The following is a 24,541-nucleotide window of genomic DNA, read 5'->3' on the forward strand; positions in this document are numbered from 1 at the left end:
TCATATTTCTAAAATTCAAAACAAAATACTCCTCAATCTGACAATCTGAATTTACCCTATCTGTTAAAAAATTTGTCACACAAGTTTTTCTCATTTGTCCCATGTTTCCTTTTGCAGCTCATGTTTTCCCTTTTTTTTTTTTTCTCTTTAATAACAATTAGCAGTCAAACATTCCCCCCCTACAATTAAACTCACAAATTTTCACTTCATTGTTCTAGTAGTAAAAAAGCAAACGTACGTCACCTGGGAAGCAAAAGAACCTCAGAAAGAAGCCATGAAGTGTTTCTTCTCACCATGAATTCATGATGTTATGTGGTCACATGTCCATGTCCCAAGCCTTCAACACCCTAAAAGAGGCCAAAAGGATTGAAAGCAGATCTTTTGTGTAACACGAGAGATAAGGAGGTCCTGAGTCATCAGGAAGACCACTTTTTTTTTTTGTGCGCACCAAGAAAAGCACGATACATGCTTTAAGAAAAAGGATGATAAATTATATTTCTAGTTTCTGAATTAAGTAAGATTTTTTAAAATAGTCGATCAACTACACAAAGCTAAAGTTTAGCTTTCGAACTATCGAAATCGATTTAATATTGCCCTCAAATGTAAATTTGATGGCTTTCTCTCACTGAAAGTCCGATGTGATAATCACTGATGGTTATATGGTGCTTATGTGATATTAAATTTAAAAAAAATCATTGATATAGTAAAACAATGATTCTTTCCTTTTTTTTCAATCATATATATATATATATATATATATATATATATATATATATATATATATATATATATATATATATATATATATGATTATCTTCTAGTCTTTCTTATTTGAAGAGGATATATAGGATTATGGAGAAAATGGGGTTTGAAATAGAAGGAAAGATGACGAAACCGACATTAGCTTGGTGGGAGGCATTGGGAGAAGATAATAGGAGATAAGTGAAGGAGAAGAATCAAGGAATGAAGGAGGATGGGATTATAAAGGGAAGGAGATTTTCCTTCTTTCTCTTTTTTTTTTCATTGGAATTTTGGGAATGAAAAAAGAGAGATAGAAGATAAGAAATTTGATGAAGAGATAGGTATGGAGAGTTCAATGAGATGGAATGGTGAGAAATAAAGAAGAAAAAATTGGAAGAGAGAAGGAGGATAGGGCTATAGAGGGATGGCACAGTGAGGAAGAGGAGGCAAGAGCCATGAGGAAAGAGGACTCTCTCTCTTTTTTTTTTTATTAGGATTTTGGGATGAGAAGAAGATAGATGGAGAAAAAGATAAAATTAGGGATTTAGCTATATCATCATCATTTTTTTAAATATTTTAAGTCACTTCAGCTCTGATTCATATCATGCAATTTTATTTAAGCACCGGAGTTTATCATATCGGATTTTCGATGACAAAAAACTATTAGAATCATACTTAAGAGCAATATTAAATCGATTCCAAAAGTTCGTGGACTAAACTTTAGCTTTTTGCAGTTCAAAAATTTTAAAAAAAAATTTGATTTAGTTTAGAAATTAAAAATATAATTTATCCAAAAAAAATTATCTCTGACTTAGCTACAAGCTCACTGTAGAAAGTATGACATGATGTTGTGAGGGGATACTTTTGAATCTTGTGTTTGACCGGGATATTGAGAGAAGCTGGAGTATCATGATATTAGGCATGACTATAGACTGCTAAGATATTTATGAATAATTAATTGAGGATTTATGCTGATTGAGGAGGGTTGCAAAGTTTTGGCTGTGTTTCTTAAAGAATAAAAGTGGCATGACTATAGACTGCTAAGATATTTATGAATAATTAATTGAGGATTTATGCTGATTGAGGAGGGTTGCAAAGTTTTGGCTGTGTTTCTTAAAGAATAAAAGAAATTAGGGAGAGGGAGGGGGAGGGGGGGGGAGGGGGAGTACCAAAGCCGAGAAATGCGGCTTCTTGCCGCCTCTTCGCTTTCATTGCTTGTTTTTTTTGATAAGACCTCTTCTCCTTCATTTCATGCATTATAAAAAGGAATTTCGGAAAGGTCTCCTTCCTGGACAATAACCAAAGAAAAATTACTTTTTTTTTTCCTAAGAACCCATTAAACGAGAAAAAAACAAAAACAAAAAGTTGTATGGATTTGGACCCTTCCATATCCCTCCGTCCTACCATATTCCATGATAAAACCACCCCGTTCTCCATATATTACATCCCTCTTCCGCTTCTCTCCCCCTTTTTCATTTGTATAATCCTTTTAATAATCTACTCTTCCCTTCCTTTCTCCTTGTTGCGCATGGGGAAGTCTCCACCGTGAAAAAGTCAGCGTCTTTGTTTATATAAAATATAATGTCATCTCTCTCTCTCTGTGTCTCCCCTTCTTACAGCCTATTCCTTTTGTTTGGTTTAAGATCATCTTTGAGTTCTACCCTCCTTTCCATCTCTCTCTCTCTCTCTCTGTCTCTCTCTGGTGCTTATCTAGATGCATGTGTTCTAAGCTAATTCTTTGGTGCAAAGTCCATTAGACTTAGAAAACCTAAGCTTCGGTTTCCATAGTTTCCATCCTTTTTTGAGCTATTAGAGAAGTTATGTGTGACTTCTTCTGGCAAAGGATGGAGAATGACCAGGGCGACCTAGCTGACATAGTCCGCGCTGGTGGTCGTGGCAGTGCGTTGAGCTCCGAGTTCCCAAACACCAGCTGGCAGCTCCCTTCCGAACCCATCACCTTCCCGCCGCCGTCGACCGAGGGGAAGGCCGTTTGCGACTTCGGTGACCCCTTCGCCGGCCTCCGAGACCCGCTGCTCGACCAATTGATCGGCTCGGAGTTCTTCGATGGCCCGAGCACAACATCAGGCCTAGTCAGCATGATCTCGGAGGGTGGTGGTGGTGGTGGTGATGGCGGTGGAAGTAGTGGTCTTGGGGCGCAGAACATGATGACGAGTGCGGAGATGAGGCGGCCTTGTAATATGTTCTCGCGGGTGCTTCAGATCTCGCCGGGCACCGGCAGGACTTCTCCGCTCTCGCCGAGGGTGATCAAGCCTTCTCCAGTAGTGGCTGGTGGCATGATAAAGGTGGCTGATGGCTCGTTGGGCTGCCCGGTGGATCCCAGCATTAGGGTGCAGATCTCGTCCCCTCGGACTCCCGGGATCAAGCGAAGGTTCGAATTGGTCGATTCTTATACATTTTGATGGAAGAACTTTGAACAATTTTTCAGTTCTTCTTTCAAGAAATCCAGCCTTTGGTTTTCATTTTAAGCAAAAATTTCCGTGTCATAGTTTGTTTACTTGTTTGTTTTGTTTTAATTTCTTTTTCTTTTTCCCTCTTCCCTACCAAGGGATCCATAGAAATAACTTAATTTGGAAGTGTGGGTTTTGTTGGAAATGATAGGAAAGGACTTTAACCTCATTTAAATTGAAGTTAGAGCCTATTGGAGAGAACTCTAACATTCAGCTGGAAAGGCACTCTAAGAGGTGGATCTTGATGGGAATGATGTAAAAGGAGTTATCTTGTCTGAATTGACAGTAGAACTTGATGGAAATCCGAGGATTAGGGTAATAAAAGATGGGCCTTTTATCTTTTCTCTTTTATGATACCAACCGTAGACCTGGTTTTCAGGTGGTCACAAGCCACATAGCTAAAAAGAGCACACAAACACGCAGACATACAGATGCCCATGGACTAGTTTATGTCATGATTCCAAGCACAGGTTTACCTTTCATTCTTGCTATCTGAAACTTTTGCTGGCAAACTCACCAAAAGGATCATCCCTATGTTGATGCCCTCCTTTTTCTCTTTCATGAACAGATTAAAATTAACGTAACTAGGCATGGTTGCTAGAAATTAATTATTCTTTCTTTCTTTCTTCATTTCTTTTCATCCTTCCGCTAGAATTTAGACTAAGAGAGTTAACTTGCCTTCTTCTTCTTAAATTACATAGAAAAAGTCTGGCAAAGAAAGTGGTCTGCATTCCAGCACCGGCAGCAACAAGCAGCAGATCTAGCGGAGAGGTTGTTCCTTCTGATCTATGGGCTTGGAGGAAGTATGGCCAGAAACCCATCAAGGGTTCCCCATATCCGAGGTAAACCATCCCATCATCACGTGCTGAAACCCCAGATTCTTCTTGACCGAAAGGAGTCATATTTTCTTCTTCCATCCGATCCTGATGTTTGGTGGAATCACATGAGTTGCTAATGGTAGAAGTCAAAGGATAAGAATAGAATAAGGCTTTTATGATTATAGTAAGGAAATTAAAACTAGCATTTCTCTTCTATTCTTCTGGGGATAATACAATTTCTCTCTCAATTTTTCTACTCTTTCTTTCTCAAGGGTGGATGATGTCATAGCTCCAAGTATCATCTTGCATCCTCTCATCATCCTTTGCACAAAGGAAAAGCATGAGTAGGGAAAACGATTTTTGTTATTGTCTCTCTTAAATGAGTGCAGTTATTGAACTATTGCAAATCATGACTTTTTGAAACGATATGCCCATTGCTGTTTGGGGCAACATTAATTTTAGCATTAAAGATAAGATCACACCTGATGCATTTTCTATCTTAAAAGGAGGATAACACGGTTTGTTTTTCTTTCTTTTTTTTTTTGATGAAAATGGAAGAAGCCTCAGGCTTCCACCAGAAAACATGGTTTGTTTTTTGTAGAAGTTTTCGAGTTATGAAATGAACATTGCTAAGTCATGACCACCACTATCAAGGTGTTATTAATCTTGCTTCCATTAAACTTATTACTTATTTCCCTGTTGCTCATACATTATGTTTTCAATGAACTAAAGCAAAGGGACTTTGCATTACATATAATGATTTGTTTAACTAATAAATGGAAGAGTAGTTGTTTATTAGTCACAGGAGTTGCTCATTTTACTGATAAACATTGTTACCATTGTCTATTAGCATGAATCAAAATTGGTAGAGAACCTTTTTTTTGATGTATCTAGAAAACTGCTTAAGTCTTTTAACCTCTTTTTTTTTCCAATAGTTTGGATGGTGAATTCATGATTTAGATTCTAGATGGCTGATGAGCTCAATGCAATTCAGGGGTTATTACAGATGTAGCAGTTCGAAGGGATGCTCAGCAAGGAAGCAAGTCGAGCGAAGCCGAACTGATCCCAACATGTTGGTCATCACTTACACATCCGAGCACAATCACCCATGGCCAACTCAAAGGAACGCACTTGCCGGATCTTCAAGATCCCAATCATCAAAGAATAGCTCTTCAGGTTCAAAGAACTCTCCTCATAAGCGAAAACCACCCACAAGCCATGGAGAGGAGTCAAAGGTGATGACAAGCTCGAGCGCTCCTGCAGTCAAAGGAGAAGCGAGAGAGATGGGGAAGGCCATAGATTCAGTGGAAAATAATGAATTCGATCAATTGTTCCAGCAGAGCTACAAGTCCATGATCCCAGAATCGAATCAACCCAATGACTTTTTCGCAGATTTGGCAGAGCTCGAGCCTGACCCAATGAGCCTCATCTTCTCAAAAGGATCAATGGAAACCAAGCCAGATGAGGAGAGGGGAGAGAGAGCTTTGGATCCATTCAACTTTTTTGATTGGACTGGGAACTCATTTGAAGAAGCTAAGAAAGGTTTATAGCAAGACCTGGGTACAGCAAAACACCAATAGGAAAAACAACCCTTGGTTTGTTTGATGGAGGTGCAGTTGTGTCCAAGGCCTCGGTATAAACCTTGAAGTACAAGTTAGAATCTTGTGGTGGGGGTAAGGATCTCTTTCTGATATTGTTCCTTTTTCTTGTTATTTAACAAAACAACCTTTAGATTAGAAGAAAAACAAGAGAGGTGTTGGTGAATTGGGAGCAGGCCCATGCTAGAAACACATCCTTGGGATATTGAAGGATGGGACAGAAAGCTGGGGAACAGAAGCTTTCAACAGTGTGAGCGAGTACACGTCTTAGATGTGACTGGAAAAGCCTTCACATAAGGAAGTTGAGATAGTGCTGATATAGGGATGAGCTTTTCTTTTCACTTCTGTCTTCCTCCTTCTCTTCTTTCGAAGTGGGGAAAATAATTGAAGTCTGCTGAGGATTTCAAATGGAGGACCCACCGTGGCTTGACTTTCTTTGAGATGTCATAAAGAAAGGTAGCTAAAGAAATTGGAAGAAAAAGAGATGGGCATGAAAGGATCTATTTTTCTTCTAATAAATATTGTGCTGGGAGGAGATGAGCTTGCATTTGGTTAAGACTTGGAACGAAGTGATATTATTATGGCTCTTTTGTTCTTCAGCTCTCTTTCCTATACCCTTCAATTCTTTCAAACATCGGAATTCTACTTTCAGTGTATTAGCCATTAAAGATTGTTCTTGAAAACAACGCTTGCACCACCACATTTCAGTCTTGATTTCCCCCTTAAAGCGTGATCTTTCCTCTATTCATGCGGTTCTATAATTTATGTCACATATTATTAGGGGAGCATGTGTATGCCTCCGAAGTCCTTGTTTCATGCGAATATAACCAATCTAGCTAATTCTATACTTGGAGATATCTTTCAATCTGTGTATTCATGCATGACTTGTAGAGCATGTCTGTTCAACTGGCTAAACTAAGCTATGAGTGCTTACTTCCCCTTTTTAAGGGGGGTGAGGGGAGGGATAGAGGGGGAGGGAAAGGCAGAGAGGGTGAGGTGTGGGTGGGCTGGGGGGAGGAGGGGAGGGGGCGAGAGAGAGAGAGAGAGAGCTAAGCTTAGCAAAGCAACCATACATTTTGCCTTCAGCATGCATATATCATGCGTGCCTATGATTTCAACTTAGCAGCAACTAGCATGTTGATCATTTGTTGATAAACTTAAAAATGGTACATATTTGGTGATTTGGTCTTAAGAATTCTTATTCAGCATCCAATATGGAGATACTTCTACACCAATCCCTTCAACAGTCAATGCACTGCACACATTCTTGTTTGTTGGAATTTATACACATTAATGAATTTTAGAGATCAATATGTGAATTCGTATACCTTTATTTAAGTCAGTCTGCTATGTGGAATTTTGCTTAATCATGTTAATGCCGCCAAATTAAGTAATTGCCTGTGTTACTTTTCATTTTCCAGACGCATATGATGCTGCTTGCAAGACTGAAATGAAGAGAGTAAGCAAAGATGGTCAAGAATAATTCCGACCATCGAGTATGTATGCCCCTCGATGCATTCAAACACTTGCATGCATACATGTGGATCCACCAAAAGTGCGTGCCCGATAGCATACAAATATCAGATGGCTGGTTGTTTGTTCATTCATGTATTAATTGCAATATCAAGTTTCTTAATATGATTAAACCAAGACTTATTTTCTTTCCTTTCTTTCCTCTCTCAAATTCATTACACATATGTATGTATTAAGTTAATACTTGAAAACAGTGATCTCATTGCATATGGACAGCTTTTGTTGAATGGTTGAGCTTTTAGCAGGTGGGGGGGCATTGTCCTCTATTGCATTTCAGCTGAGAAATTATGAGGAAGATCGAACCAATTGGAACTTTTCTGTTCTTGGTACAACTTTTTAGCAGTTGTTACGGCCCCCCGTGGGGTGGTTTTCTCTTTCATCTCTCCTCTTTGTTACTAATGCTAGCAACAAAAATATTAAAACCAGCTTTTGGACGCTTGAATGGGAAAAAAATGAAACTTTGATGCTCATAATGGATGAACTTTCCTGAAAACTTTTTTCTTTTTTTGGCATTCTTTTGATCCCCTTCTTTAAACCATACATGAGAACCTTTCAAATGGTCTGGCCCCCTCCTGTCCTATTTGCTGCTAGTAAAGCAACAAAAACTGGCTTCTAGAAATGATTGCATTGGTTATTTCTTGAATATTGTATGCACTAAAATGTTGGAACCCTAGAAGCCATTGTTTGCTTTAGAGAGAGAATTCCTCCATCAATCATTCAAGGAGAAAAGAAACATGATATTCCCCCACTTTGGTGATTTGCTCCACTCATTATTACTCAAGTCACTTCCATTTGAAACCAAGGGTCCAAAGCTTTCTAATTTCCGTGACCATCTGTTTTGTTTGATGGGCAGTATGAGCCATCATGAACAATGAACAATTATAATATATCATGGGAGCAACTGTAGCCATTACTTTGCTAGGAAATGGAAGTTGTGGTGCTTGATTTATTACCATGCAAAAGAAAGGGGACCCATGACTTCTAGACTAGCTAGTAGAAGCCCTTGCTGGAAAGACCATACTTCTTATCTCATATATCCAATCATTCATCTTATGATACTTATCTTGACAGTTGTGTAGAAGGAATATAATAAGCTCTACTTAATTTATTATACATCATGGTAGACTTGTTGATTGATCTTCGTGATCTTGTCTGATAATCCGGCATCAAAAGTGGCATATTAATTAGTATTACCATGAGCTATCGAGTCTGTCAAAGCACCATCGGAAGGTAGCTAGCCTCAAGATGGGTGGTATTATCTTTGCCGAAGTCCAACAAAAGGTTTAAACTAATCATATATCCAGAATATGGTGGAACTTATGTTAAAGATTGCAATCTCACGTGTTGATAGCTGTTGGTGGGATGGGTTTGTGCATTTGGCTTCATAGGACATATGTCTATCAGATAATATGTGCTTAATATTATATGTTTATATAACCGGTTAAACAATAGCTAAGCCATAACATGGAGCTCTAAGGTAGATGACAAACAAATATAATACTCAATTTATATTAGGAATAGTTCCAGTGGAGGGGGTTAGGTTACCTAATTCACGAACTGGGCCTCCAAATCCTCCAATGCTGGATCAAGTTCTTCTTATATTGGACTTTGAAGACAGCTAGGAAACTAAAGGTCTTTATCTAGCTCTTTCTTTATTAGTTGATGACTGAGAAAAAGCGAAAGACCGATGGAAAACCATTCTTACAGAAAATGGGAGCAAATAAAAAAAGGGTAGTAACTTGTAAGTTTACAAATATGGCTCTATATTCAAAGTCAGTTATAACTTTGGTCATAGTATATCTGCTCTTTTCTCTGACAATTATTTTGTTTAACAAGAGAATAGCTAATAATACAAGCAAGAAAGCTTGAAAATTGAAGATTTCAACTCAACATCTTGTTATAATCTCTATTCTAGAAGTAAAGACTATCTTGATTCCTTCCTCCATCAGGGTGTTGTGAAAGTGCTAAGCTTTGTTGTATAGCCTATTGCCTGCAGGCATCTTTGTTGTATAGCCTATTCAAGAGGTTTTGGATTCAAATTTTTGTCAATGCATCCTCGACAATTTGGAATTAATTGCTCAGGTCTGAATAGGTCTTCCTCGCTTTTTTAAATTAGAAAGAAGAGAGAGAGAGAGAGAGATTACCTAACTAACCCAGCCTAATCAGACAAAAATTTGGAACAAGGTTGGGTTTCATCTGGTTCCTCTTCAGTATCTCAAATCTGCACTGTGTTCAACTCTTTCCATCATACAAGGGATATCATATGGATAGGAAAAGGCATATTGGATCAACTCGTTACTGTTCTCATGCACTTAGAAAGGGCAAACTAATCTCTCTCATAAAATATAGCACAAATATAATAGCACGGTGCTTCACTCGGGATACGTGCATCACAAGTAACGAACCCTACTCCGTCCAAATTATATCTTCATTACATATAAAACGAGAGGAATGCAGGGCATATGGCCAAGCATGTGATGTCAGCGTCTCAGGTTCGCTGATGCGGCGGTCTCGTCTGATTCACGTACGAGTGAAGCCAATCATGCTGCTCACAGCGTAGGTGCAATTTGCCTGCATGCATTAACCTGCAGTAGTCATCTTTCTCCGCACCTGCAAATCAAGTATTCAAATGCAAACGGGCCAACGAGATGGAATATCATCTTATGTATCGAGGCAGAATCATCCCACTAGCATTTTAATATTTCAATCAAAATATTTTAAGATATCTTTTATCTCAAATATCAGAATAGGATGAGACGATGATGCATCCTATTTTATGAGAAAACTGAGACAGTTCTATTCTATACAATTTAAATCCTTGTTAAAAACTATTATATGAACCAAGTCCTGTGGACCAATCCAAATCTCAATTTAAAGCATGTACACAGCCGATAGATGACAGGCACTCCTCATCAGATCTAAAATTGTTTAAATATAAGAGAGTAAGGTGGCAAGTTACTATTGGATCGGCCCACGGGATCGGTCCATCTAATAATTAGACCTCTACACTAAGTGTTTCGAAACAGCTATTACCTCTACTCTCATCCATCCCAATTTTACGTTGATGCATCTCCGGACCAGATCAAATCACATGCAATCGAGATTGCACTTAATACATGCAAGTCAAGTGGACCTTAAGAGGGTGCTTGGTTTATATCTAGAATCGGAATCAAAATGAAACTTGGAATGGATTAGAATAAAAATTGAAATGACCAAATCCTTCAAAATATTTGGTTTATGATCGGAATTAGAATCATAATGAAAATTTAAATCCATAGGAGAGAGTAGGAATTGAGTTTTAGAAGATGCTTAGTTGTGGGGAGTGGGGGTCAGGAATCGGAATGAGAATGTATGACTTCTATTCTAATCATTTGGTTGGTAGGAGTCCTACTCCGATTTCGATTCTAGGATGGAATGAAAATAGTCCAATTTACATAAAACTCAATCCCTACTCTTCTCAATGGATTCAAATTTCTATTCCAATTTTGATTTCGGTCATGAACTAAGCATTTTGGAAGATTTGACCATTCCGATTTCGATTACAATCGTGAACCAAGCACCCCTTTAGATAGATCGGGTCATCCTCATTCCATCTCGAAATCAGAATCTGAATGGAACTCCCTCTAATCAAGCGGTTGGAATCGAAGTCATCCATTCTGATTTTCATTCCAAACCTTGATTTTTTCCAACCAAGCACCTCCTAAAAAAGCATGCAAAGATCGAAACCAAAAGCTTGACCTTTTTATGGTTGAGGACTTTCTGATCTACTTGCCTCTTCTTGGTAGCCATATTCGAATTGGTTTAAAATATGGTCACATGCATGTGATGCATAATTTAGTATGGTGTACATGATTTCTAATCTTTCCACGTAATGATGATTCAAGGGATCAATCCGTCTTGCAAGTTATAACAAAGAGTTAACCAAGAATAGGTAGATCGGACCCGACCCCCTCCCCCCTCAAAAAAAGAAAAAAGACAAATTGAGCAAGTGACTATATATCAACAAAAACCCTCCTCAATTGGTGATCCCATGCTAACTCGGTAATTTGTTCCACCAGCCACCTGCAATTACTAGAGCAGCAAGGATAATCTCTATAGCTACTTCATTGGTGAAAACCAAGTGAACCGTTTGGCACTGGAGTGACGTACTCGCACGAGGAAGAGGAATTCTCTCTCTCTGGATGGGAAGAACCGCCCACTTTGAGTGTTTTGTGGTGGGATCTTGTGACTCGGATGAGTTGGTCATGGAACGAAAGCCATTCGAATCGAACATTCCTCAGTGAAAGGAGGCTCTTATGGTTACGCCCAGAGGAAGTTGCTACACGAGTTGCCCCTCTTCCTTTTTTACAATAAAAAAAAAAAAACCAAGTAAACTGGATATTGCTTTACTCTTCACATCCGAGTCCTTGGTTTCAGTCATGGTGGTGCATCTTGGTTAACCATAGCAATCCTTTTTTTTTTTTTGAATAACTTGAAAAAATAATTTTTAGTGGCGATCAAACACTAACCTTTAATAGGTCATTTACCACTTACCTTTGCCACAACACTTTCTCCGTTTTTTACTTAAGATCATAGATTCCCTAAACAGCACTGATGGTTAACTTTTCTGAAAATAGCCATCCTTCTGAAGCACGTTTGAAACTTGTATTAGTCCCTAAGAACAAATAAAAGTCTATAGAATTCACAAGGCTGCTGGGAGGTATCATTTGCTGATTCCTCAATTTACATGTCATTAATTTGCATACCTTTTCTTCATCAAATCCAAAGATTGAAAAAAAAAATAATTTAAATTTACTTGAATATTTTTTTAAATTGATATTTACATATATATTCTCATAAAATACTTATTTTGTATGTATGTCCTTCTTTGTCCGTATATTTTGTATATGTACCCACATCTCCTATCATCGTTAAAAAATTAAGATTTAAAATTAAAATAACTAAAATATTCCTATGTATAGATGTACAAAAAGAAAAATTTATAAAGATATATATGTAAATAATAATTTTATAAAGATATTCATGTAACTTTGAATATTTATAAAGATATACACGTAAAATATTCTTTTTTTATAATTAAAATATAAGTTATTCTATATAATCTATATTAATATAAGATATAATTAAAAAATATATTTATATGAAACTAATAATTAAACTTATGTGTGTGTAATTTATATATTCATATTTTAAATTAATCTAAGCCTAGCTCTAGCTTTGCTCGTTTCCTCATGGAGCGAGACAGGCTTGAGCCAAACTTGAGCTAGCTCCATTTATCAACCCTAAGATTAGCCTAACACATCAATCAAATGATTAAGGCTGGATATACGAATTAGAGAAAACTTCCCTTAAATGGAGATATGACACAGCTCAGGCTGGATGCTTGCATGTCTTGCATGAAAGTTAGTGCAAAAAGAAGTGAGCAATAGAAAAATCCAGCATTCATCAACTTAACAAGTTCTACAAAAAGTAATATCAGAGGGCATATTAAAAAGAGTAGCAAATGGTACAATATGCCAGAAAAAAAAGGAGGACAAATGAAGCTTTCATAGGACTTTGATTACTCTTGAAAATGACCCCGCAGACTTAGCAAAGAAATTTCATAAATGGCACATACTTCTAGAAGTTATAACTGGAGTGGGTTAGATGAGGTCCAAACTTACTGCCAAATAAGGATTTGGATAAAGATCTAATCTAAGGGGATCTTCTCATATTTATAGGGAAGCAAATAGAGCTGCTGATCTCATTGCCAAATTAACTTAGCAAACAGATTGTCTTTGGAGCACTAATTAAGCTATTCCATTTGAATTGGCTGTTATTTTGCAGGAAGACCGTAGGGGCAAAACTTGGGAAAAAAAATTGGAGTGAATCGGAGCTCTGCGGATTTTGTATTATCTGCCAATTATAATTGGGCTTGGTTGTTTTGGATGGCTGCTGAAGTTTGATGTCCGAAATTGTTGGAGTAGATTTGTACACAGATCCTGTTGGCGGCAGAATTTTGTTTGAATTCGGTTTTTATGCTGGTTGGGTTCTTTGGACACGCATGGTATGCAGACTAATGTAAGGGATAATTTTCTTAAACATTGTAATCGTGTCTGTCAACTTTGATACTGAACTTATATCTTTAAATGAGGAGCCTTCGTGGACTCTCACATTGATAACTTGATCTGATTTATATACGCATTAGCCTGGTCAAAAACTTTGGACCAATATATGCTATGTGAGCTTGACAAAAGCACCTAAATCTTGTCAACAGCCAAGAGAAGTCGAAGACAATGTGATGATTAGCACATCAAGAGTGAAGAGCTTGTAAGAAAAATGATTATTCTTGTCAACAGCCAACCTGATAAAGATCAATACATGTGCCTCAATGAATGGTCTTTGCTCGTGATATTGTCATGACATAGAAGGGTAAATCATCCATTATATCAAAAATGATTATTCTTGCCAACAGCCAACCTGATAAAGATCAATGCATGTGCCTTAATGGATGGTCTTAGCTCGTGAGACGTATATGGGTAAATCATCGACTATATCAATAGAATATTAGTAATAAGGTATCCCATACTATATCAAATCAAATGATACAGGATGCACCTTTGCATGCTGGTACAGTACCTGTAACGCCCAGGTTTTCGGTCTGTAAACCTGTGACGGCACAGCAAAAAAAAAAAAAAATTTACAGGAGGAAGACTCCTAATCGGAGTCTTCTTCCTTCCCATTTTCGATGAAATCGGACTCAAAGAGTCCGACTAGGGTAGAAAACATTCCCTATAAAGACCCCTCTTCCTCCTTTAGGATCTTACAACAAAAATTTCAAAGAAATTTGAGGGACTTGAGGGATTTTCTCAAAGGAAACACTGTGGGTGGTTGATCGGAAGAGAGGGGGGACGTCAAAGCTGTCTTTGGACGTCGGAACAAGGTATTCTTCTTCTCCTTTCTTTTCGAATTGATCCTCCGGTCATCGGTGTGCTTAGAAGCTAGCGAGATGCCGGTTCGGGCTCAAACAGGGACACCCCTGTTTGCGTTGATTTTCTCCTTCCATCGCCGGCAGCAAGGAGGGGTGGGGCTGCCACCGGGACGGTAGCCTCGCCGTCGTTGGAGTTGCCGGGGAGGGTGGCCGAAAATGGCCTACCTGGCTGGATTAAGGGGAGGCGCTCGGAAAGGGCTCAGGTCCCCTGTTTTTGAGCGGGAGGAAGAGGAGAAGAAATTTCTTCTCTCTTCTCTAAATAAAAATTAATTATATATATACATAAATATATATATATATATAATAAATAAAAAAAAAGAGACATAGGTAAGAGTTTAAATAAACCTCAATATATAATTTTTTTAGAAAATTAATTTGGTTAAATTAATTTGTTTGATAGGAGAACAGTCCAACGATCAGGGGGACAATGAGTAGGGTTTTGATTTTTAGATTATAAGGCTGTGAATTTGATTTCTCATTGATCGAGGTAAGAATCCTGTACATGATCATCACTATATATATGTTATTTATTTGTTAGTCTTATATGTTGAATTTGCAATACTGAATTTATAATCGATGAGTTTTCTATGCTCAAGATATTGATATATGACTTATATGAATCTTTTTAAATATGAGTATGTTATGAAAAAATTTTTATGATTGATGGTATGAGTCTTATGGATATGACTTATCAATTTCATCATTCTATAATTTGAAATAATTCGATAAAATCAAGAATTAAATGAAAAGGATATGGTTTGGACTAGCCTCGACATATGGATCAGCCGGTCAGGAGCTCATGCCTGGGACAGTCCGTCAGGAGCTTATACCTGGGACAGCCCTCACTGGCTTACAGGTGGATCAGCCGGTCAGGAGCTCATGCCTGGGACAGCCCGCCAGGAGCTTATGCTTAGGACAGCCTCTCACGAGCTTTCGTACGTGGGATAGCCGGCCAGGAGCTCATCCTGGGACAGTCTTGAAAGGCTTATATGAAAGAAAAATTGGATTGAAAAGATATTGAGGTATGGTCTGGGTTAGTCCAAAGCCAAAAAGGGATAAAAGATTGACAAACTGAAAATGTGAAAAGATGCAACATATAATATGTAATTCAACAATGAATGAAGACTTCACTTGATGATATATGATGATCCATATTATTAAATACATATTTATGATAATATTTCAGTTATTATATACATATGAGTTTTCACAAATTGTATTGATTTCAGAAATATTACTTTTATCTACTGGCTTGATGTACATGTGTAGTGATTCTTACTGAGCTGGAGAAGCTCATATTTCCTTCTTATTTTTTTTCAGACTCACAGGATGCTTAGTTTGGATGGTTTGGGCGAGAGCAAATAAGAACTGAAGCCTTTAGTAATTCAATTAGCTTAAATTCTCTAATACCAATGAACATTTGAATAATTGTATTGAACAAGTTTACATTTGATTTGAAGTTGTGACTCAGTTGATTGATTTGGTATTTACTTGGTTATTTTAAAATTTTGAAGTGTTAAATTATTTAGGCCTTACATGATCTTCAGGGTGCTGCTCTAGGGTTTGTGTGGCCGTGTCACGTGCCCAACTCAGGTGCTGGGTTTGGGGCGTGACAGAGTGGTATCAGAGCCTAGATTTAGGAATCCTAAGGTTCATTTCAAAGAAAGAGTATATGGATAGACTTTTAGATGGAAATTGACTAATATGAGATATTTTTCTTAAGTTCCTGACTAAAGTGAAACTATGTAGGTTGACATGGCACGAGGGACTGAGCGTGGGCAAAATCGAAGACCTTCTCAATTTGCGGATGGCTCTAATGCTTGGGAGCCAGGTATGCAATAAGAAAATGCTCCACCCTCACCGGATGATGATGCACCATAACAAGAACATCCTACTGAGCCTACAGAGGTCACTCCCGAGGAAGAAACTCCAGGAGAACCTGAAATTCAATTTGGGGAACAAGTTACTGCAGCTCAGTTAATGCAAGTACTGGTTCAACAACAAGTGGCTGCGAGGGAAGATATGAGGAGGATATTAGAGGTGCAGCAAGGACAACAACAGCAAATCATACAACAAATATTTCAGGAGCGACAGTCCTAGCAGCAACAAGGAGCTGAAAATCAGTATGAACGTCAAATCAATTTATTAGATTTCAAAAAGTATGCACCACCGGCATTCTCAGGGACCTCAGATCCTATGGAAGCTGAAAGCTGGCTAAAAGCAATAGAGAAAATTTTTCATGCTTTGAGATGTCCTGCTGAAGATAAGGTCACTTTTGTCACTTTTATGTTACAAGGTGAGGCAGCTGATTGGTGGGAGATGAAAATTGAAAAGTTAGGGCCAAATGATGTACTTTTTATATGGAAAGAATTTAGAAAGGTCTTCTATGAGAAGTATTTTTTTCAGAGTATCCAACTTCAGAAATTTCGAGAGTTCGATCTACTGGTACAGGACCACATGACAGTTGCTCAATATGCAGCCAAATTTGAAGAATTATCGAGATATGCCCCTGCATTGATAGCTGAAGAAAATGTTCGAGCTAGAAAATTTGAGAATGGATTAAGGGAGAGAATCCAACAGCTAGTGACTGTTTTTGAGCTGCCCACTTATAAAGAAGTTGTAAACAAATGCTTAATAATAGAAAAACGACTCAATGATGCTCAAGTAGCAAAAGAGAAATGTATGAAGAAAAGAGGTCCAGCAATTGATTCTCAAGGTCAAAGTATCAGAGCCTTCAAACCAAAGACCCCAAAATCAAACCAGACTGCCATTGAAAGTAAAGTACAATTTCAGGAGAGCATTATATGTTATAGATGTGGAGGATCCCATCTTAAACGAGATTGCACATGGCTTGGGGGACAATGTTACAAATGTGGACGAGATGGCCACAAAGCAGTTGTATGCCGCAGTAGAGGAGAATCACAGAGATAGCAGATGCCCCAAAATTTTCAAAATACCCCCGTAAATCGAGCACCCCAAGATGTACAAAGACAAGATGCGCGATAACAAAAATCAAAGACCCAAGGACGAGTCTATGCACTTACACAACAGGATGCTAATGCTTCTAACTCAGTGGTGATAGGTACTGAACCGATCTCCTAAAAATTATTTTATATATATGTCATGAAATATTATATGCTTAGATATATATGGACATATAGCCCTAAATGATAAATAAATATTATGTAAATATCTAACAGGTATGATTAAAATAGCATCCAATGATGTCTATGCTCTATTTGACCTTGGAGCTACCCACTCTTTTATAGCAACTAGTTTTATTAAGAAGACCAATGAGATATCTCCTACACCTTTAGAAAATGATCTTTGTGTCTGCACACTAAGTGGAGAGGTGATCTTGGTTAATTCAATTTGCAAAGATTATATACTGAGTATTGAAGATAGGAAGATGAAAGCAGACTTATTAGTCTTAGAGATGAAGGACTTTGACCTAATCCTGGGGATGGATTGGTTAGCAGCATATCATGCTACAGTTGATTGCTTCAAAAAGACAATAAGGTTTCAAATTCCAGATCAGTCAGAGTTTAGTTTCATGAGTACTAAATCCTTCTTTCACCAGAAGTTCATCTCAGCTATCCATGCCCATAAATTTTTTAAAAAAGGATGTGAAGGATTTCTAGCCACTGTATTAGACACTCAAGATAATAAGCTCAAGTTACAGGATATTCCTATTGTGAAGGAATTTTCTGATGTTTTTCCAGATGACCTGCCTGGACTACCTCCTGATCGAGAGATTGAGTTTTCTATTGACTTGATCCCTGGTATGAGTTCAGTTTCTAAAACCTCTTATCGAATGGCTCCAGCAGAATTGAAGGAATTATAAAAGCAATTATAAGAGTTGTTGGACAAAGGATTCATTAGACCTAGTGTATCACCTTGGGGAGCTCCAGTACTTTTTGTGAAGAAGAAAGATGGTAGCCTTCGGCTTTGCATAGACTATCGAGAATAAAACAAGGTAACAGTGTGAAACAAATATCCTTTACCATGAATCGATGATTTGTTTGATCAGTTGCAAGGGGCACAGGTCTTCTCAAACATTGATCTTCATTCTGGCTACCATCAGTTGAAGATACAGTCTGGAGATATATCAAAAACAACCTTTCAAACTAGATATGGGCATTATGAGTTTTTAGTCATGCCATTTGGTTTGACCAATGCACCAACAGCCTTCATGGATCTTTTGAATCGAGTGTTTGCATCATACTTGGATCGATTTGTAGTTGTATTTATTGATGATATTTTGATTTACTCAAAAAGCTCACTCGAGCATGAAGAATATTTGAGGATTGTATTACAAACTCCAAGGAAAAAGAAGCTGTATGCAAAGCTACAAAAATGTGAATTTTGGATGAACAGTGTTACTTTTCTCGGGCATGTCATCTCCAAGGATGGTATTTCAGTTGACCCAAGGAAAGTGGAGGCAGTAGTTGACTGGAGCCAACCTACTAATATATCGAAGGTACGTAGCTTTTTGGGGTTGACTGGCTACTTTCGAAGGTTTGTGGAAGGTTTCTCTTGTATTGCTATGCCTCTATCTCGTCTAACAAAGAAACAAGTAAAGTTTGAATGGACAGATGAATGCGAGCAAAGCTTTCAAGAGTTAAAAAGATGATTAGTGACTGCTCCAATCTTAACCATTCCATTCGGGACAGAAGGTTTCACTATCTATAGCGATGCTTCTCGTAAAGGTCTCGGTTGTATTTTGATGCAAAAAGGAAAGGTGATAGCTTATGCCTCTCGACAATTGAAGTCATATGAGCAAAATTATCCAACTCATGACTTAGAATTAGCAGCTGTGGTTTTTGCTTTAAAAATATGGAGGTATTATTTATATGGAGAGCATTGCGAGATTTTCACAGATCATAAAAGTTTAAAATATATCTTTACTCAGAAGAAGTTAAATTTGAGACAAAGAAGATGGTTGGAGCTATTGAAAGACTATGACTTGATAATAATTATCATCCCAGGAAGGCGAATGTTGCAGCCGATACTCTAAGTAGAAAATTTTCTGGTGAATTGGCTGCTCTAATTACCTCACAAAAGCCTATATTGCTAGATTTGGAGAAATCAGGAATTGAAATACGACTACATGATTCTCAAGTTCAACTTGCAAATCTTATACTACAGCCTACTTTGATTGAAAGGATTAAGACAACTTAAAAGGAGGATTCAGAGTTACAAAAGGTCATAGAAGTAGTGGAATCCGGTATACAGACAAAATTTTGGACACATGAGGATGGGTCATTGAGGTTCGATAATAGACTATGTGTTCCCAAGATTCCAGGATTAAGGGATGAGATCCTGGAGGAGGCTCACTGTTCGGCTTACACCATGCATCCTGGAAGCACAAAAATGTATCAAAATTTGAAAAGAAATTTTTGGTGGTCTGGTATGAAAAGGGATATTGCACAATTTGTAGCTCAATGTTTGGTATGTCAATAAGTAAAAGCCGAACATCAAAGACCAGCAGGACCATTGCAGTCTCTTCTTATTCCTCAGTAAAAATGGGAGCATATTACTATGGATTTTGTGACTGGGTTACCTAAAACACTTCGGAATAATAATACTGTATGAGTAATTATTGACCGATTGACAAAATCAGTGCATTTCTTACCCTTTCGAATTGGTCTTTCCTTAAAAATATTGGCAGGCTTGTATATAAAGCAGATAATACGACTGCATGGAGTACCAGTTACTATTGTGTCAGAGCGAGATAGTAGATTTATTTCTCAGTTTTGGAAGAGCCTTCATAAAGCCCTTGGTACCAAGTTAAATTTCAGTACAGCTTTTCATCCTCAAACTGACGGACAATCAGAACGAACCATACAGATCCTAGAGGATATGTTAAAGGCTTGTGTTATGGACTTAGGTGGAGCATGGGATAATCACTTATTATTGATTGAGTTCGCTTATAATAATAGTTACCAAGCAAGCATTCAGATGGCTCCTTTCGAGGTATTATATGGAAGGAAGTGTAGATCGCCCATTTGTTGGGATGAGGTGGGAGAAAGAAAACTGTTGGGATCAGAAATAGTGCAACAGACAGTAGAAAAAGTATACATGATCCAAGAACGACTTCGTACAGCTCAGAGCAGGCAAAAGAGTTATGCTGATAATAGAAGAAGGGAGCTGGAATTTCAAGTAGGCGATCATGTTTTTCTAAGAGTTTCTCCCACTAAAGGTGTAATGAGATTTGGAGTTCATGGTAAGTTGAGTCCAAAGTATATTGGTCCTTTTGAAATTTTAGACAGGATTGGAGAGGTTGCATATCGGTTAGCATTACCGTCGGCTTTATCTAGTGTACATAATGTGTTTCATGTATCAATATTGAGAAAGTATATTCCAGATCCAAGTCATGTGGTGAGTTATGAACCTTTGCATCTTCAGAAGGATCTGACTTATGAAGAATATCCAGTACGGATTATTGACAAGAAGGATCAGGTGTTACGGCATCAAAGTATTCCTTATGTGAAGATCCAATGGAGCAATCATAGTGAGAGAGAGGCTACATGGGAACTCAAGACAGAAATGAAGATCAAGTATCCACAACTCTTCGAAAACTCAGGTATGTAAATTTCGAGGACAAAATTATTTTAAGGAGGGGAGATTGTAACGGCCCAGGTTTTGGGCCTGTAAACCTGTGACGGCCCAGTAAAAAAAAAAAAATTACAGAAGGAGGAAGACTCCTAATCGGAGTCTTCTTCCTTCCCATTTTCGATGAAATCGGACTCAAAGAGTCCAGCTAGGGTAGAAAACCTTCCCTATAAAGACCCCTCTTCCTCCCTTAGGATCTTACAACAAAAATTTCGAAGAAATTTGAGGGATTTGAGGGATTTTCTCAAAGGAAACACCGTGGGTGGTTGATCGGAAGAGAGGGGGGCCGTCGGAGCTGTCTTTGGATGTCGAAACAAGGTATTCTTCTTCTCCTTTCTTTTTGAATTGATCCTCCGATCATCGGTGTGCTTTGAAGCCGACGAGATGCCGATTCGGGCTCAAACAGGGACACCCCTATTTGCGTTGATTTTCTCCTTCCGTCGCCGGCAGCAAGGAGGGGTGGGGCTGCCACCGGGACGGTAGCCTCGCCGTCGTTGGAGTTGCCGGGGAGGGTGGCCGAAGATGACCTACCTAGCCGGATTAAGGGGAGGCGCTCGGAAAGGGCTCGGGTCCCCTGTTTTTGAGCGTGAGGAAGAGGAGAAGAAATTTCTTCTCTCTTCTCTAAATAAAAATTAATTATATATATATAATAAATAAATTAAAAAAAAAGGGGACATAGGTAAGAGTTTCGATAAACCTCAATATATAATTTTTTTAAAAAATTAATTTGATTAAATTAATTTGTTTGATAGGAGAACAGTCCAACGATCAGGGAGACAACGAGTAGGGTTTTGATTTTCAGACTATAAGGCTGTGAATTTGATTTCTCATTGATCGAGGTAAGAATCCTGTACATGATCATCACTGTATATATGTTATTTATTTGTTAGTCTATATGTTGAATTTGCAATACTAAATTTATAATCGATGAGTTTTCTATGCTTGAGATATTGATATATGGCTTATATGAATCTTTTTAAATATGAGTATGTTATGAAAAGATTTTTATGATTGATGGTATGAGTCTTATGGATATGACTTATCAATTTCATCATTCTGTAATTTGAAATAATTCGATAAAATCAAGAATTAAATGAAAAAGATACGGTTTGGACTAGTCTCGATATATGGATCAGCCGGTCAGGAGCTCATGCCTGGGACAGTCCGTCAGAAGCTTATGTCTGGGATAGCCCCAACTGGCTTACAGGTGGATCAGCCGGTCAGGAGCTCATGTCTGGGACAGTCCGCCAAGAGCTTATGCCTGGGACAGCCTCTCACGGACTTTCGTACGTAGGACAACCGGCCAGGAGCTCATCCTGGGACAGCCTTGAAAGGCTTATATGAAAGAAAAATTGGATTGGAAAGAGATTGAGATATGGTCTGAGTTAGTCCAAAGCCAAAAAGAGATAAAAGATTGACAAACCGAAAATATGAAAAGATGCAACATATAATATGTAATTCAACAATGAATGAAGACTTCACTTGATGATATATAATGATCCATATTATTAAATGTATATTTATGACAATATTTCAGTTATTATATACATATGAGTTTTCACAAATTGTATTGATTTCAGAAATATTACTTTTATCTACTGGCTTGATGTACATGTGTAGTGATTCTTACTGAGCTGGAGAAGCTCATATTTCTTTCTTATTTTTTTTCAGACTCACAGGATGCTTAGTTTGGATGGTTTGGACGAGAGCAAATAAGAACTGAAGCCTTTAGTAATTCAGTTAGCTTAAATTCTCTGATACCAATGAACATTTGAATAATTGTATTGAACAAGTTTACATTTGATTTGAAGTTGTGACTCGGTTGATTGATTTGGTATTTACTTGGTTATTTTAAAATTTTGAAATGTTAAATTATTTAGGCCTTACATGATCCTCAGGGCGCTGCTCTAGGGTTTGTGTGGCCGTGTCACATGCCCAACTCAGGTGCTGGATTTGGGGCGTGACAGTACCAATATACAATATGAAGGGTATATCAATATTTGATACATTGAACCGGCCTATATATTAGATATATCGATACAATAATAAAGTGACACCAGTATGGGATCTAGGGCTGAGCAAATAACCGAAACCCGAAGAAAGCCATCCAATCCAATCCAATAAACATTGGTTTTGGTTAGTTGAAAAACATAAATTAGGTGAAATCGGATTGAAATTTATAAAAAATTAGTTATTTACGGTCGGATTCGATTTCTATATTTTTAATCCGTATGAAACCAAACACAATCGATGTAGTATTTCACAAACTCAGTTTTATTTTGGATAGCATTTTTAGACTTCAATATTTCATTTAGACTACATTCTAAAAATTTAGATTTTTTTTTGTATTAAATGGATAAAAAAATAAATAAATTTAAATAGATCAATATTAGATTTAAAATCAACATTGGATCAACATTGAAATTCAAATCGATACCATCCATCCGAACTCGCTGCAAGCCATTCACTTTGGTTTCAAATAGTTTATATATGATAAACGGCTAGTAGCGAGTAGAATTTTTTTCAATCCGATTATATTCGATCGAATAAAAATTTTCGCTCAATCCGACCGAATCTAATCCATGCTCAACCCGCTACTAAAATGACATATTTTGATAAGGACCCGATACTAAAGTGATATATTTTGATAATTTTTGATCGATGATTTTATTTATATAAAATGCAAAAAGTATATTATATCGCAACTCAATTTACTATACATGATTTATGATTGTTTATTTACGATTAAACGGACATGCATTGTCTAACAACGTTGGAGAACTCGGATAGCTTTTCCTTTCTGCGACGTGTATAACCTGCTTGTTGATCCTTTTGGGAAAGCAGTTACAGTCGTTGCTTAAGTAGCTTCTAATATTTTAAATCATTTCGATCCCTCCAAGTATTTCAAACCAGCTTGCAAACCATCACAGATTGCCCCTTTGAGCCATCAAACAGGGAACATCTCCATGATACTAGTTTCTTTAGTCTTGAACAACATCCTTCTCAATTAGGCGGCATCAATGGATGTGAGCACATTGATCAAAAGGCAATTTTTTTAAATGAAAAACTGCAGCTTATATGAGGAAGTTCAAGCAATGGATCATGTTATTTCTTATTTGCCAACAGAGTGGGCACACGCACGAATGGTCTGGTGGTAGAATAGTACCCTACCACCCCTTTTTTTCTTCCCTCCTTATAACCACCCTTTCCCTCGTGTCCACCCCACAGAACTTCCAAGCCTTGCATCTCAGCATCTCAGATAGTCCATGCCTCTTCTTCCCTTCCATCCCACCCAAAGCTCTGCTCATCACCACGGCCTTCTCAAAGCATACCACTCCACTCGCATATCCCTCTCCACCCCATCCACCACCACCTGACCACCCAAGGTAGCCATCATCAATCCATGCATCCACCTCCCCATTCTTAAACAACACAAACCTCCTCGGCATCTTGCACTGCTGCTTCTCCCTTCTCCCATCCATGCGAAGATGGGTGATACTGCATTGCAATCATGGAAGCTGCCAGCTACAAAACATCAGGCCACAAGCGATGGTCATGTTAAACGGGAAGGCATTTTCAGGCAACATCAGAATGGAAGATGAAGTGTCCGGGGAGCCATCAGGTCATTACCATGTATGTGATCCTTGATCTGGCCTCACCAAATATTACCAAGAACTCTTCAGAACTTGAAATGCACAATATCTTCTCCTCCACAAGTGCACATAGTGCGACATGATAGCTACTTTCTAATAATACTACTTTAATGGTATTTAATTTAGACTCAATCATGAAACTCCA

General features: G+C 37.9%; 1 protein-coding gene across 1 annotated transcript; it reads left to right on the forward strand.

Moving 5' to 3' along the window:
• The first annotated feature begins 2,252 nt into the window (after positions 1-2,252).
• Positions 2,253-7,385, forward strand: LOC105053799 (probable WRKY transcription factor 14). The gene is made up of 4 exons (XM_010935091.4): positions 2,253-3,130; positions 3,911-4,051; positions 5,022-5,700; positions 7,047-7,385. Exons 1-3 carry the CDS (start codon positions 2,562-2,564, stop codon positions 5,575-5,577), a joined length of 1,266 nt encoding a protein of 421 aa, XP_010933393.1. The 5' UTR covers positions 2,253-2,561; the 3' UTR covers positions 5,578-5,700; positions 7,047-7,385.
• The last annotated feature ends 17,156 nt before the right edge of the window (positions 7,386-24,541 follow it).

Source organism: Elaeis guineensis, chromosome 11 (genome assembly GCF_000442705.2).
Source record: "Elaeis guineensis isolate ETL-2024a chromosome 11, EG11, whole genome shotgun sequence".
NCBI lineage: Eukaryota > Viridiplantae > Streptophyta > Magnoliopsida > Arecales > Arecaceae > Elaeis > Elaeis guineensis.

Coding starts and splice junctions, on each gene's coding strand:
- LOC105053799 (XM_010935091.4), top strand. CDS start 2,562: ATGTGTGACTTCTTCTGGCAAAGGATGGAGAATGACCAGGGCGACCTA. Junction 3,131..3,910: donor ACTCCCGGGATCAAGCGAAG/GTTCGAATTGGT, acceptor TAAATTACATAG/AAAAAGTCTGGCAAAGAAAG. Junction 4,052..5,021: donor AAGGGTTCCCCATATCCGAG/GTAAACCATCCC, acceptor AATGCAATTCAG/GGGTTATTACAGATGTAGCA.